At 57.1% G+C, this 14,975-nt stretch overlaps 1 protein-coding gene across 2 annotated transcripts; it reads left to right on the top strand.

Moving 5' to 3' along the window:
• The first annotated feature begins 2,706 nt into the window (after positions 1–2,706).
• Cblc (Cbl proto-oncogene C) lies at positions 2,707–13,260 on the top strand. 2 transcript variants are annotated; one of them, XM_070000578.1, is made up of 12 exons: positions 2,707–3,059; positions 4,066–4,212; positions 4,306–4,462; positions 4,749–4,870; positions 5,003–5,140; positions 6,467–6,554; positions 8,294–8,425; positions 8,910–9,053; positions 9,276–9,326; positions 12,735–12,850; positions 12,961–13,040; positions 13,129–13,258. In XM_070000578.1, exons 1-11 carry the CDS (start codon positions 2,719–2,721, stop codon positions 12,968–12,970), a joined length of 1,446 nt encoding a protein of 481 aa, XP_069856679.1. In that variant the 5' UTR covers positions 2,707–2,718; the 3' UTR covers positions 12,971–13,040; positions 13,129–13,258. The 2 variants fall into 2 exon arrangements, with proteins under 2 accessions (XP_069856679.1, XP_069856680.1); XM_070000579.1 differs by lacking the exon at positions 8,910–9,053 and having other exon boundaries at positions 13,129–13,260.
• Positions 13,261–14,975: the final 1,715 nt, after the last annotated feature.

The raw sequence follows: 14,975 nt of genomic DNA, 5'->3' as shown, positions 1-14,975 counted from the left end.
ACAAAAAAAAAAAAAAAAAAGCATGCCAGGCACCTAATGGAACAAAGATCTACAATCCAGGCAGCTGCAAACAACAGACATTTATTGGCTGCAGTGCTGGAGGCTGGGGAACTCAAATCAAGCCCTCAGCTCTCTCCTAGCTCTCTCCCAACTCACCATCCTCCTGCCCTCAGCCTCCTGAATGCTGAGATTACAGGTGTGCGTCACCATGCCCAACCCAAATGTTCATCTGTAAGGACACCCTTAGATATCAATCCTAATGAATCACATCTTCAAAGACCCTGTTTGCAAATATGGTTGTGGAAGTGGCAGGCGAGGCCCATTCCACTCATCCTCACACTTTATGACTCATGCTTCTACTATTCATCCCCACTGCTGACTTGAGGCCCTGTGGGAAGACCACAATTCATTCATTCCATCTTCCAGTGGGCAAACCTATTTCCTTCCTTCTCTCCATTTCCATCCAACAAAACTGAAATGAATATCCCCGTTATGTCTCTTTAGAGCAGCATTTTATGAACTTCCAAACATGACCCATTAGTGGGGTTTGAGGTCCATTTCGTGGGTTGCACACACGATTCTTTCATTAATGTAACCTGAAACTGGGCAAAAGATATGAATGTGCATACTTGTAGCCAAGATAATGGCTAGGATGTAAAATGTTTGTTTTAAATGTCTCTATCTGGGGAATGGGCATGGTAGCCCACACCTGTAATACCAGCATTTGAGACACTGACTCAGGAAAATTGAAAATTCAAGGCCGGCCTGTGATACCTACCAGATCATGTCTCAAATGAAAAAAAAAAAAAAAAGTTTATACTGGCACGGCACTGATGGCTAACTCCTACAAACCTAGTTTAGAAAACTGAGATCTGGCTGGGCGCTGGTGGCTCACGCCTGTAATCCTAGCTACTCAGGAGGCTGAGATCTGAGGATCGCGGTTCAAAGCCAGCCCGGGCAGGAGAGACTGTGAGACTCCTATCTCCAATAAACCACCAGAAAACCGGAAGTGGCGCTGTAGCTCAAGTGGTAGAGCGCTCGCCTTGAGCTGAAGAGCTGAGGGACAGCGCCCAGGCCCAGAGTTCAAGCCCCACGACCAACAAAAAAAAAAAGAAAGAAAGAAAACTGAGATCTGAGGATTATGGTTCAAAACCAGCCCAGGCTGAAAAGGCTGTGAAACTCTTATTCCAATTTATCCCCAAAATAAGTAGTGAGCAGTGGAGGTGTAACTTGAATGGTAGAAAACAAAAACAGTTAAAGGACAACGCCTAGCTCCTGAGTTCAAGCCTCAGTATCGACGCAAAAATAAAGAATAAGAATAAAAACAAAACCAGTGAACAAATGCGCATAGAATCTGACACACAGGACCTCACCTAACAGCGCTTACTGGCACGAGCTCACATTTGTGATTGGGTCCCGGTGCTGTTCCAGGTACAAATGAGTGAATCAACTATTATTGTCTGATTTGCAGCTCTCCAGGGATGCGCATATATGTGCGCCTAGAAGGTCTCCTTGGGCGAGGCTAGAAGGGGATGGGGCCGACAGGGGCGGGGCCTGTGGTGGGCGGGGCCTTGATGGGCGGGGCCTTGATGGGCGGGGCTTCACGGGGCCCACGGCCCGGCGCGCAGCCTGGGTCTAGGTGGCTGTAACCGGTTGGGCCAGTTGGGGTGAAAGCCTCGCCCTGCCCAGCCCAGCCTCCTCTCCTCCTCCCCCCAAGTTTCCCACGTCACCCCTGTGGAGCCCAGGGGTGTGCTGCCTAGGAAATCTACGTATCCGGACTCCAGCCTGTCCCGGGCAGGGCTCCGCACACCTGTAATCCCAGCTATGCCAGTGTGCTGCCTAGGAAATCTACGTATCCGGACTCCAGCCTGTCCCGGGCAGGGCTCCGCACACCTGTAATCCCAGCTATGCCAGCGGAGCCTCGGTTACGAGGCGCAGGATCGGGGTCTGAAGCCCGCCAGCGACAAAAACCGGAGACTTGGGGAAAGTTGTGGGGGTTTTGGGGGGGGTTCTCTAAGGCTAGGGCATTGGACAAGTGGCAGAGCACCTGCCTGAGTTCAAACTCTTAAAACACACACACACACAGAAACAAAAACCTCGAGCCTAATTTCCCGCTAGTCCCCCGCCATGGGGGTGCAGTGGGTCATTCTGTGCCCTGAGCCCCTTTTGGGGGAGCAAAGGGCTAGTACCCGCTCCCCAATAACCCCTGAGAAGGTCAGGAGCAAAGACCTCGGACCTCCAGGTGTGCGGAGTCCAAAACCACCCAGCCCGGGGGCGCCTTGAAGCCCCCAGGAAATCTCCTTTCCTGCCCCCCCCATTGGAAACCAGAGACCCCGCCCCACCTGCAGAGGAGCCCCGCGTCCCCAGCTCCAAGCCACGCCCTCTGGCCACAAGTCCCGCCTCCTACAGCAGGCTCCGCCCCAGAGTCCTCACCCATAGAGAATGTCTACCTACTACCGTGATGTCCCCCCCCCCGCTGGAGGCCACGCCCACTCATGTGGCCCCGCCCGGCACGACCACGCCCATAGGTGGTGTCACGCCCATTCGTGGGAGGCTCCTCCCCCCAATAGAGGCCACGCCCGTTCGTATGACCACGCCCTCGCCCGCAGGCCCGCCCCTGCTCGGACACGCCCATCTGCATGCCTCGCCCTGCGCGGCCACGCCCCCACGGTGCCCGCGCCCTTCCCGGTCGTCCTGGGTCCCCGACACCTGGGGGCCATGGCCGCGGTGCCGCAGGGGTGGCATCGCGGGGAGCCCCGCGCGCTCGGCCGAGCCGTGCGGCTGCTGCAGCGTCTGGAAGAGCGATGCGGGGACCCCCGGCTGGGCTCGGGGCCCCCCTCGCTGCGGGACCTGCTGCCCCGCATCGCGCAGCTCCTCCGCGAGGTGGCCCGAGCCCGGCGGGGCGCGGCGGGAGGCGATCCCGAGGGCCCCGGGGGCGCCGGGCACTTCCTGGCCGTCTACCTGGCCAACCTGGAGGCCAAGGGCCGGCAGGTGGCGGCGCTGCTGTCCGCGCGGGCCGGGGCCGAAGACCGGCTCTTCCGGGAGGGCGCGCGGCCCAGGTGAGCGCGGGCGCCACGCGGCCTCCGCCCCGGGACCTCACGGCCTCCACCCCGGGCCCCCACAGCCTACGCCCCAGGCCCCCACGGCCTCGTCCCTGGGACCCCACAGCCCAGCCTCCTCCCTGGGATCCTCCACAGCCCAGCCTCCTCCCTAGGACCCAGGAAAACTGGGTCCTTGAAACCCTCAGTGTCTCCTTGCTCTTATTTCTGGGTCTCTTCACAATGGGGATCCAGATGCCCACTGTCCCTTAGATGCTGTGAATGTGGGGGGCACAGGCTTCCGGATGGAAAGGCAGCCCAGCCCTGGGCTCCCGTTGAACTCAGGTGTCAGGGACCAGCAGGGCCGACCGAGGACTTTGGACTCTGCCAGTCTGAAATGTGGGGGAGGGAAGGGCACCTAGAGTCCGGAAGCAGGTCTGCATCCCAGTCTGCAGGTCTTCAGGAGCCACGCCCCTTTCTAAACAGTGGCTGCTTAGAACACCTGAGCCCAGGTGACCCGCCTGCATGTCATTTTTTTTGTTTTGTTTTGTTTTGTTTTGGTCGTGGGGCCTGAACTCTGGGCCTGGGCGCTGTCCCTCAGCTCTTCAGCTCAAGGCGAGTGCTCTACCACTTGAGCCATAGTGCCACTTCTAGTTTTCTAGTGGTTTATTGGAGATAAGAGTCTCACAGACTTTCTTGCCCAGGCTGACTTTGAACCAAGATCCTAAGATCTCAGGCTCCTGAGTAGCTAAGATGACAGACATGAGCCACTGGTGCCTGGCTTGTTTTTGAGACAAGGTCTTGCTGTGTAGTTCAGGCTAGCCTGGAACTCTAGATTCTCCTGCCTCTGCCTCCTGAGTGCCCGGATTACAGGCGTATATCACCGCACCTGGTTTTAGGAAAGGACTCTTACAATGCACTCATATATTACACAAGAGTCTGGGGGTTTAACCTTGTGGGGATTCCTAGACACAGATGTGACTGGGAGCCCCAGGGCCAGCTGGGTCCTCAGAGCTTATCTCTTCAGGCGGCAGCTGGCCAAGCTGGCCCTCATCTTCAGCCACATGCATGCAGAGCTGGGCACACTCTTCCCTGGGGGAAAATACCGCGGCCACCTCTACCAGCTGACCAAGGCCCCTGCACATACCTTCTGGAGGAGCTGCTGTGGAGCCCGGTGAGTGATCACCCCCTGTCCAGGGACTCCTGAAACAGAAGGCTTCTTCCTACAGGCCACCCATCCTCAGCCCCCTTCCCTTCCCCTACCCAGGTGCGTGGTGCCCTGGGCTGAGTTCCAGTCGCTACTGGACACCTGCCACCCTGTAGAGGCCGGGCCCACCGCCCAGGCCTTGCGCTCTACCATGGACCTCACGTGCAGCGGCCACGTGTCCATCTTTGAGTTCGACATCTTCACCAGGCTCTTCCAGGTCAGGGTCATGGGGCCTGGGGGGTCTGAGGAAGGAGGCTGAGGCTGGACTCTTGGGTCTGAGAGAGGAGGACTGGGGTCTGGATCTCTGGATCTGGGGGCAGAGGCTGGGCCTGGACCCTTGGGTCTGGGGAAAGCAGGGTCGTGGGTCTCTCCCTTGGAAGGATTACTGTGCCCAGCCAACCCCGCCACGGGTGTAGGCTAGAGCTGGAGGTTAGCCCCAGCGATGTGAGGGGCGTGGCTGCCTCCTTGCCCCGCCCCCTGTGACCCGGCCACGCCCCTCGCAGCCCTGGCCCACGCTGCTGAAGAACTGGCAACTCCTGGCCGTCAACCATCCGGGCTACATGGCCTTCCTCACGTACGACGAGGTCCAGGCGCGCTTGCAGTCCTGCAGGGACAAGCCGGGCAGGTAGGTGCATGGGGAGGGGGTGGCTGGGGGGTGCAGAGGAAGCGGGGGTGGGCGGCTGGAGGGAGCTGGCATTTCCCAGTCAGGACGGTGGAGACCACTCGGCATACCTTCACCCCTCTCTGGCCCCTCCAGCTACATCTTCAGGCCTAGCTGCACCCGCCTGGGACAGTGGGCCATCGGCTACGTGAGCTCGGGTGGCAGCATTCTACAGATCATCCCCTCCAACAAACCCCTGTCCCAGGTGCTCCTGGAGGGACAGAAGGACGGCCTGTGAGTCCCCATCCCCTCAGGTAGAAGGTGGTGGCAAAATCCACCTGGAAAGGTTCTGTCCAAATCAACAGGGGCCCAGGTTGGCCCCCCTGGCTGCAGTACCGCCGCCAGACAGCAGGTGGCAGTCAAGCATCTGGAGTGTCACCGAGCTCCATCCACAAGGGGCTGTGTGAGGTCAGGTGGACAGGTGGACAGGTGGACAGATAAACTGGATTATCAGTGCTCATCGAAGCCGTGTTCTCTGAAACCACATGGAGGGAAGGTATTAGATCCTGAGCTATTGTTCCTCTGGTCAAAACTTTTAGTTATCTTTAGTAGTTGTACAAAGGAGTTGCCATTCGACAAGGCAGTTTATGAGTACAATGCCCCTGTTTTGGTTTTTTGGGTTTGTTTTTGTTGTTGGTGGTGGTGGTGGTCGTGGGGCTTGAACTCTGGGCCTGGGTGCTGTCCTCAGCTTTTCAGCTCAAGGCGAGCGCTCTACCACTTGAACCACAGCACCACTTCCAGTTTTCTGAGTGATTAATTGGAGATAAGAGTCTCACAGACTTTCCTGCCCAGGCTGGCTTTGAACCCTGATCCTCAGTTCTCAGCCTCCTGAGTAGCTAGAATTACTGGTGTGAGCCAGTGGCACCCAGTGTACAATGCATCTTGAACAACATCATCCCTTTCAACATTCCTTCCCTTGCATTGAATGTAGAATATATATTGAATTTTGCCAGATACCAGTGGCTCACGCTTGTAATCTTAGCTACTCAAGAGACTGAGATCTGAGGATCAGGGTTCAAAGCCAGGCCAGGCAGGAAAGTCTAGGAATCTCTTATCTCCAATAAACTATTCAGAAATAGCTAGTAAGTGGCATTCTGCTCAAGTGGTAGAGTGCTAGTCTTTTTTTTTTTTTTTTTTGGGTCCGGTCTTGGGGCCTGAACTCTGGGCTTGGGCGCTGTCCCTCACCTCTTCAGCCCAAGGCTAGCGCTCTACCACTTGAGCCACAGCGCCACTTCCGGCTTTTTTCTTTTTGCTTATGTGGTGCTGAGGAATTGAACCCAGGGCCTCATGCATGCAAGGCAAGCGCTCTACCACTGAGCCACCTTCCCAGCCCCCCCCTTTTTGTTTCTTAATGCTGGTCCTGGGCTTGGCCTCAGGGCCTTGTGCTCTCCCTTAGCTTTGTCATTCAAGGCTGGCACTCTACCAGCCACAGCTCTGCAGGTTGGGGATTTCCAGTGATTCTCATGGAGGGAGGGGGGGAGGAAGGGGGGGGATGGTCCTTGCTAGTCTGGAAGTAGGAGGTGCTAGGCGACCTTTGTGATGGGCTCTCTCCCTCCCCAGCTACCTGTACCCTGATGGGAAGAATCACAACCCAGACCTGACGGAGCTGTGCCGTGTAGAACCCCACGAGCGCATCCACGTGTCGGAGGTGAGCCCCTGACCATAGCCTCTGTCTAACACCTTGTTTCCAAGGCTGGGGTTCTGACCCCCCAGGCTTGGCCACTCTTGAGACTCATATCACCCACTGGAAACTTCCCACCGCCCCTACTGCTTCCTGGGAGTTCTCAGGAAACAAGCTGCAAGTAGAGAGGCCCAGTGTGGTGATGGATGCCTGTAATCCCAGCTATGCAGTGGGAGGAGGACATAGGAAGACCCCCAAGTCAGAGATCAGCCCAGGAAAAATGGATCTGAGACTATTTGAAAAGCCACTAAAAGCTAAAGGGCTGGAGGCGTGGATCTGGTGACAGTGCTTCTTCCCAGCAAGGGCAGGGCCCTGAGTTCAATCTCCACTACAAAAAACAAAAAGCCAGGCACTGGTGGCTTACACCAGCAATCTTAGCTGAGATCTGAGGGTCAAAGTTCCAAGCCAGCCCAGGCAGAAAAGTCTATGAGACTCTTAACCTCCAATTAGAAAAGAAGCCAGAGCCCAGCGCCGGTGGCTCCTGCCTGTTATCCTAGCCACTCAGGAGGCTGAGATCTAAGGATCATGGTTCAAAGCCAGCCTGGACAGGAAAGTTCATGAGACTCTTATCTCCAATGAACCACTCAGAAAAATGCAAGTGGCGCTGTAGCTCAAGTGGTAGAGCGCTCGCCTTGAGCTAAAGAGCTGAGGGACAGTGCCCAGGCCTTGAATTCAAGCCCCAGGACCGCCCCCCCCAAAAAAAAAAAATTCCTCTCTCTGTGCTACAATTTTTTCCCCCTGAGGCTGGCCTGGAACTTACCATCCCCCTGCCCTTAGCTTCTTGAATGCTGGAATTACAGGCATGCGCCACCCAATATTACTTTTTTTTTTTGTTTTTTGGCCAGTCCTGGGGCTTGAACTCTGGGCCTGGGCACTGTCCCTCAGCTCTTCAGCTCAAGGCTAGCACTCTACCACTTGAGCCACAGTGCCATTTCCGGCTTTTTCTGCTTATGTGGTGCTGAGGAATCATACCCAGGGCCTCATGCATGCAAGGCTAGCGCTCTACCACTTGAGCCACAGCGCCACTTCTGAGTTTTTGGTAGTTTATTGGAGATAAGAGTTTCATGGACGCCAGGCGCTGGTGGCTCACGCCTGTAATCCTAGCTACTCAGGAGGCTGAGATCTGAGGATCGCGGTTCAAAGCCAGCCTGGGCAGGAGAGACTGTGAGACTCCTATCTCCAATAAACCACCAGAAAACCGGAAGTGGCACTGTAGCTCAAGTGGTAGAGCGCTCGCCTTGAGCTGAAGAGCTGAGGGACAGCGCCCAGGCCCAGAGTTCAAGCCCCACGACCGACAAAAAAAAAAAAAAAGAGTTTCATGGACTTTCCTGCCCGAGCTGGCTTTGAACCTCAATCCTCAGATCTCAGCCTCCTGAATAGCTAGGATGACAGGTATGAGCCACCAGTGCCCGGCTTCCCAGCCCTCTTGTTCTTAGCATCAGTATGTCCCATGCTATATTTGGGATAGGCTCATGCTTAGAGTCTCTTGGCTGGGCATGGGGAATCCCAGGAACAGGGCACCTGTGTGTTCTCCTGGCTGAATCTCATGCTGAGGAGCTCAGAGAAGGAATCTCAGGCCAACAGGAAACCTACGAAGCAAGGCTTGAACTTGGGACTTGGGGAGGGGGGGCTTGGTTTGGGGGGTGACTTGGGACTGGCCCAGAGGCTTCATCCCATCCCTGCCCCCCTCTCCCCTCCCCTGCTAGGAGCAGCTGCGGCTCTACCTGGCCATGGACTCCACGTTCGAGCTTTGTAAGATCTGCGCGGAGAGAGACAAGGACGTGAGGCTGGAGCCGTGCGGCCATCTGCTCTGCAGCCGCTGCCTGACCACCTGGGAGGTGGGGGTCAGCCCCGATGGGGAAACTGAGACCCGGAGAGAGCAGACGCCTCCTCAGGACACTCAGGGGCCTGCCTGTCTGTGTCCCCAGCTCACCCCACTCTGCGAACCTCCACTTTTCCTTTCCCAGCTGTATAATTAGGACAGAGCGCTCTTTCCTTCCTTGCTGGGCCAGCTAGGGACAGCTGCATTCAGTCTCTGGGCCTTGACCCCTTCTAGGGAGCAAGACTCTGCTGGAGATGATCGTGGCACCCCCCCCCCAAAAGGCTGTTGTGAGGGTCTGAGCCTGCAAGTCCCCCCCTACACACACAAAGGCCTGGCTCTGGGGGACCCTGTGTCCCCTCCTGGCCCCAGGGCTCCATTCCCAGACCCCCACCAGCGTCTCCCTCCCAGCCTGTGACTCCCTCTATCCCCACCATGGGGGGGGGAGGTATTCCCCAGCCCTGGGGGTTGAGTGACGGTGCCCCCCCATCCACCTCCCCCAGCACACGGACAGCCACACCTGCCCCTTCTGCCGCGGGCAGATCAGAGGCCGAGAGGCTGTCAGCATCTGCCAGGCCCAGGGCGGGGCGCATGCGCGGACCAGTGCCCCAGATGGCCTTGGTGAGGAAGAGGAGGAGCTAGGACAGGTGAGAGCCAGGGAGGCACCCTAAGAAGAATTCTTGAGTCTGAGGGAGGAGGCTGGATGATAGAGGCCAGGATGTTTGCTACGTAGGACTCTGGTTCTGGAGCCTTTCCTATCTGAATCTCCCTCCCCCCCCCCCCCCCATACCAGATTCTAGAACAGCCTCTAACTACAGGAAGTAGTTAGAACAGGGCTGATCTCAGCTCCTCCCTCCTGCCTCCTACAGGTATCTCCTCCCCCCCTGCCCCCCAGGAGGCCCAGGAGCTGGCTGGAGGTGGTAAGTGACCTGCAGGGCTGATGTGGGGTGGCTGGGGCCTCAGTTGGTCCCAGGCTTCCTGCTCTAGCCTGGCTCCTGAACGCTGGGATTACAGGCATACACTACCATGCCAGACAGCCAAGCACACAGGTGGCCCGGGCCCTATGTGGGTCTGGTTTATGGGTGGTTCTTATTTTTTTAGTGGCTAAAAAGCAGATTGGACAGCCAGGCCCTGGTGGGTGGCTCACGCCTGTCATCCTAGCCACTCAGGAGGCTGAGATCTGAGGATCATAGTTCAAACCCAGCCTGGGTAAGCAAGTCTGTGAGACTCTTGTCTCCAATGAAGTACCAAAAATATGGAAGTGGAGCTGTGGCTCAAGTGGGTAGAGCACCAGCCTTGAGCAAATAAAGCTCAGGCACAGTGCCCAGGCCCTGAGTTCAAGCCCCAGGAACAATGCACATGCAGACACACACACACACACACACACACACACACACACACACGTGCATGCACAGACCTGAGTCTTGCCAACATCGATAAAGGCAAAAATGTCCCATTTCCCAGGAAGAGAGCAGCTCAGAGAGGGGCCTGTACCAGCCAGAGCCACACAGCCTGAAAGAAGATAAGGCAGCCTTAGGGCATTTCAGAATATGGGGTTTGAACCTGATAGATAAGTGTTCTACAAACAGAGCCGCGCCTTCCCAACCCTTCTTTTCTTGTGTATGTGTGCTGGTCCTGGAACTTGAACTCAGGTCCTGGAACTTGAGCTCTTTTGCTCAAGGGGAACACTCTACCCCCTTTGAGTCACAGCTCCACTTCCAGTTTTCTGATGGTTTATTGGAGACAAGAGTCTCAGAGCCTTTCCTGCCCGGGCTGGCTTTGCAGCACGATCCTCAGATCTCAGCCTCCTGAGTAGCTAGGATGACAGGCGTGCGCCACCTGCGCCCAGCAACGCCCAGCTTTTTGTTTTTGTTTTGTGGGGTTTTTTTTTTCCTCCTCTTACTACTGCTTTGCAGAGGTGGGGATGGAACAATGGCCTTGTGTACCCCAGGCTCCCCTTTTCTCCTGGCCTGCCCGCTTGGGGAGAGGAGGGGGATCAGCCCTCCCTCCCTCCTAGCTGCGCACAAAAATCAATACAGCCAGGACGTGAGACAAACAGCTCAGGAAGTCCGGGAACGCAGCTCCACCAGTGGGAACAAGGGAGCCAGCAGGAAGGGGGGGGGGAGAAAAGGGAGGGGGGGTGAACTGGCCCTGAGCTAAAAACAGCCCCGGATCGCAGCCAGAGGCAAATGGAAACATTAGAGACACTCAGCCACTCCCTGAGGACCAGGCCCGCGGCAAGGAGCCTGCCAGGCTGCCCAGCACCCGGCCTCTGCGCACACCTGCACCGGGCTTGTGCCCCCCACCCCCCCCCGCCCGCCCAGCATGCCCTGCCAGATCTCCAAACCCGGGGTGACCCCAACTCCTGTCCATTCCTAAGTCATTCTTCAGAGCCTGCCCTGGGCATGGCGCTGCCAGCCAGGGTGACCACTGAGCCACGCCCAGGCCCCTTTTCCCATGGCGTCTCCTTCCTGCCGTTTGTTTTGAGGGTGGGGGAAGTGGTACTGGGACTTGAATTCAGGGTCTAGGTGTGGTCCCTTAGTTTTTCTCCTCAAGACCCGTGCTCTACCATTTGAGCCACACCTCCGCATCTGGTTTGGGCCTGGTGAACTGGAGATAAGAATCTCCCAGAGGCCCAGGCGCAGGTAGCTCACACCTGTCATCCTAGCTACTCAGGAGGCTGAGATCTGAGGATCGTGGTTTGAAGTCAGCCCGGGCAGGAAAGACTGTGCGATTCTTATCTCCAATAAACCACCAGAAAACCAGAAGTGGTGCTGTGGCTCAAGTGGTAGAGTGCTCGCCTTGAGCAAAAGAAACTCAGGGATAGTGCTCAGGCCCTGAGTTCAAGCCTCACAGCCGACCCAAAAAAGTCTCATGGACTTTCCTGCCCCAGATGGCTTTGAAGTATGATCCTTAATCTCTCAGCCTCCTGAGTAGCTGGAATTACAGGTGTGTGAGCCACCAGACACTTGTCATTTTTTTTTTAATGTGGGGGTAGCCTGGGATAGAGATCTTCCTATCTCGGCCTCTGGAGGTCTGGGATTACAGGCGTGCATCACCATGCCCGGCTTGCTCACTGTCGATCACAGAGGTCATCTCAAGCCTTCTGTCCAAAGCCTCTGCACTCCCTCTGTGCCCATTCCGTCTCCCACAGCCGCCCCCCCTCTCCCCGCCCCGTGTCCTGGTTACCCTGACTTTCCCCATCAGTCAGAAGGGACTGTGAACATTAGAGGCACTTCCTTGTTTCTGAGCTGATGGCTCAGAGCCAAGCTGTCGCGCGAGCGGTGCCCATCAGCTCGGCAGGATGGAAATTTTCTTCTGTCTTGGTCAAGCTAGGTTCCCAGAGTTTGGGTGGGAGTAAAGGAATGGATGGACAGACGGATGGCGGTGGACAGACAGAGGTTCAGTCAGAACATCTTCCTGCTCCAGGCAGAGAGTGGGGGGCGGGGAACAGCACTGACGGGGGACAGGACTCTGCCTTAAGCACTAGTTCCCAACCAGCAGCTCTCTGGGACATGTATTATTATTATTGTTGTTGTTATTTGTTATCTTCCTCCTGTTCCTTCTCTTTGTTCCTCCTCCTCCTCCTCTTCCTCCTCCTCCTCCTTTTCTTCTTCTCCTTCTTTTGTCGGTTGTGGGCTTGAACTCTGAGCCTGCGCTCTTCAGCTCAGGGCGAGTGCTCTACCACTTGAGCCACAGCGCCACTTCCAGTTTTCTAAGTTTACTGAAGACAAGAGTCTCACAGACTTTCTTGCCCAGGCTGGCTTTGAACCGAGATCCTCAGAACTCAGCCTCCTGAGTAGCTAGGATTACAGGCGTGAGCCTCCGGTGCCCGGCTCTTCCTCTTCTTCTTTTTCTCCTCCTCTGAGCTTCTTTTGCTCAAGGCTAGCACTCTACCACTTGAGCCACAGCGCCACTTCCAGCGTTTTCTGTGTATGTGGTGCTGAGGAATCGAATCCAGGGCTTCATGCATGCTAGGCAAGCGCTCTACCACTGAGCCACCTTCCTGGCCCCAGCCTTCCTCAGTAGCTAGGATTGCAGGCGTGAGTCACTGGGTGCCTGCCTGCTGTCAGTACTTTTTGAATATGATCTCATCTCTCTGCCCCGGGCTCAGCCTGGAACTCCATCCCATCTGCACTTTCTGTGCAACGGAGATCTCAGTTGGAGCCTACCAGACTTGACCCGTTTGTTGTGATGGAAACTTTTGTTTCCAGGCTGGCCTCCCAATTGCGATCCTCCCAATCTCTGCCTCCTCAGTGGCGGGGATTACAGGTATGAGCTACCATGCCCAGCCTACCTGAGACATTTCTTTATCTTCTCCCTTCCAGGCCCCTCTGGTCCTACCCAAACTCCGGGCTCCTCTTCCCCTGCCTAGAATAAAAACCATGGCCTCAGCCCCGTGGGACGCCACCCCCCACCTCCAGGCCACGGAGGAGGCCACGGAGTAAGTGCATAGGGCTTCAGACTGGTCTGGGCCTCCAGGGAAAATCAAGTGGGGTGGGGCGGGGACACTGAGTCCCAGGAGATCCACAGCCCCCCCAATTCTCCTTGCAGAAGCTCCTGAGGGGAAGAGTCACCCCTCCAGCTGGCCCTGGAGGGGGTGGCAACCCCGCCATCCCGGGCCTGGAGACCAGGTGAGGCCACGCCCCGTCTTCCAACTTCCCGGAGAGGATGCTGCTCTGGGCATCACACATTCTAACCAGCTGTCTTCTGTCCCCACAGGGCAGCCCGCCAGCCAGACACACACACAGTGGACCCCAGATTGGGGGCTGGGGGCCCCGGGGGGGCGGGGGTAGGGGGAAAGCCAGGCCAGGTTGGTGAAACTGAAATAAATGCCAGCAACCACCAGGGGGCAGTTTTGCTGTGGGGAAAGATGGGGGTTCCCTCAGCCCCTCATATAACACGGCCAGCCTCCCTCTGCCCTGGCCTCACCCTCCCTCCCCTCCTTTCTTCTCCCCACAACCACATCCTCCACCAGACTGTTTTTGGTCAGCTGCGGGGCTTGAACTCTGGGCCTGGGCGCTGTCCCTGCGCTCTTCAGCTCAAGGCGAGCGCTCTACCGCTTGAGCCACAGCGCCACTTCCGGTTTTCTGGTGGTTTATTGGAGATAAGAGTCTCCGGGACTTTCCTGCCCAGGTGGGCTTTGAACCGCGATCCTCAGATCTCAGCCTCCTGAGTAGCTAGGGTGACAGGCGTGAGCCACTGGTGCCCTTGTCACCAAGGGATTAAATGGGCCAACTCCTGAGGTCCTGCTGGGTGCCCAGCCCTGGGGACAGCATGGTGGTCACTGCCCCCTTCCTGCATGTCAGGAGTGACCCCACGTGGGGGACTGAGGGGGCCTCAGGAGCACACAGGGAGCAGAAGGTGGACCCACCCTGGGAAGTCCCAGAGGGCTTCTGGGAAGAGGCGGCGTCCAGGCCGAGCCGCAGAGGTGAGGGGACGGGCGGTGGCCCCCAGAGCGTGGCTTTCTGTTCCAGGCAACGCCGCACGCCGCCGCTGCCGCCTCGGGGACACAGAGGGACTTTGTTGGAAGGATTTGGGGTCAGTCAACAATGCCAGGAGTCAGTCAGAGAGCTGGGATTGGAAAAGCCAGCCAGGAGACTGGCCACTCGCCAACCAGGTCACCAACCACCGCTGCCGCACGGAACCGGCCCAGCGAGGCCTGGGGGCAGGGGAGGAGGGGCCAGCGATGACCACCGGCCTTGCCATCAGCCAGTCACCTTGTGCCAATGGGGTCCCCCGGGCAGGCGGGAGAGCTGGACCAGACAACGGTCCCAGGGGTCCCCCGTGTGGCTGCCACCCACTACCTTGGCTCCTAAAGCCACAGCACCAGGTCCCCAGGGAGGCACAGAGCTCTGTGGTGGCCCTGGAGCGCGGGCTGGCCTCAACTTACAATCCTCCTGCCTCAGCCTCCTGAGGACCAGGACTGCAGGTGTACACCAGGATTCCTGGCTGAGCCACACACACACACCCCCAACCCTTTGGCTTTCAGTTCCTTTTCTCAGATAGGGTCTCAGGCTTTGGCCTCCGACTGGCCTTGGACTGTAATCCTCCTCCTTCCTCTGCCTCCCACGTAGCTGGGATTACAGGTGTGTGCCACAGCGCCTAGCTGACCCCCTTATCTGTGTGTGTGTGTGTCTGTCTGTCTGTCTGTCTGTCTTTCTGTGTCTCTTGGAGCACTAAGGTTTGAACTCAGCCACATACTCTTGCTTAAGCAGGTGCTCCACCATTTGAGCCACGTTCCAGTCATGTTTCAAGTAGGGTCTCACATTTTTGCCCCTGGGGCAGCCTCAGAGTGAGATCCTCCTGCCTCTCTGCCTCTTGTATGGCTAGGATGGCAAGCGTGAACTACGTACGAAATCCAGCTTGGTGGTTGAGGGGGGTGTCGCGCTCACTTTTCTGCGTGGGCTGGTCTCAAACTTCAAAACCCCCCATCTCTGCCTCCCATGTATCTAGGATTACAGGTGTGAGCCACTGCTCCCGGCTTTGGTGCAGAGAGAAAGTCAGGCTTTGATTCAGATAAGCACCAGGAAGGGGGTGGCAGGCTCCTCTGGAAGACAGGAGGTGCC

This window comes from Dipodomys merriami, unplaced genomic scaffold (assembly GCF_024711535.1).
Source record: "Dipodomys merriami isolate MVZ:Mamm:240054 unplaced genomic scaffold, mDipMer1.0.p SCAF_57, whole genome shotgun sequence".
NCBI classification, from domain to species: Eukaryota; Metazoa; Chordata; class Mammalia; order Rodentia; family Heteromyidae; genus Dipodomys; species Dipodomys merriami.
This window is presented reverse-complemented; position numbering and strand designations above follow the sequence as displayed.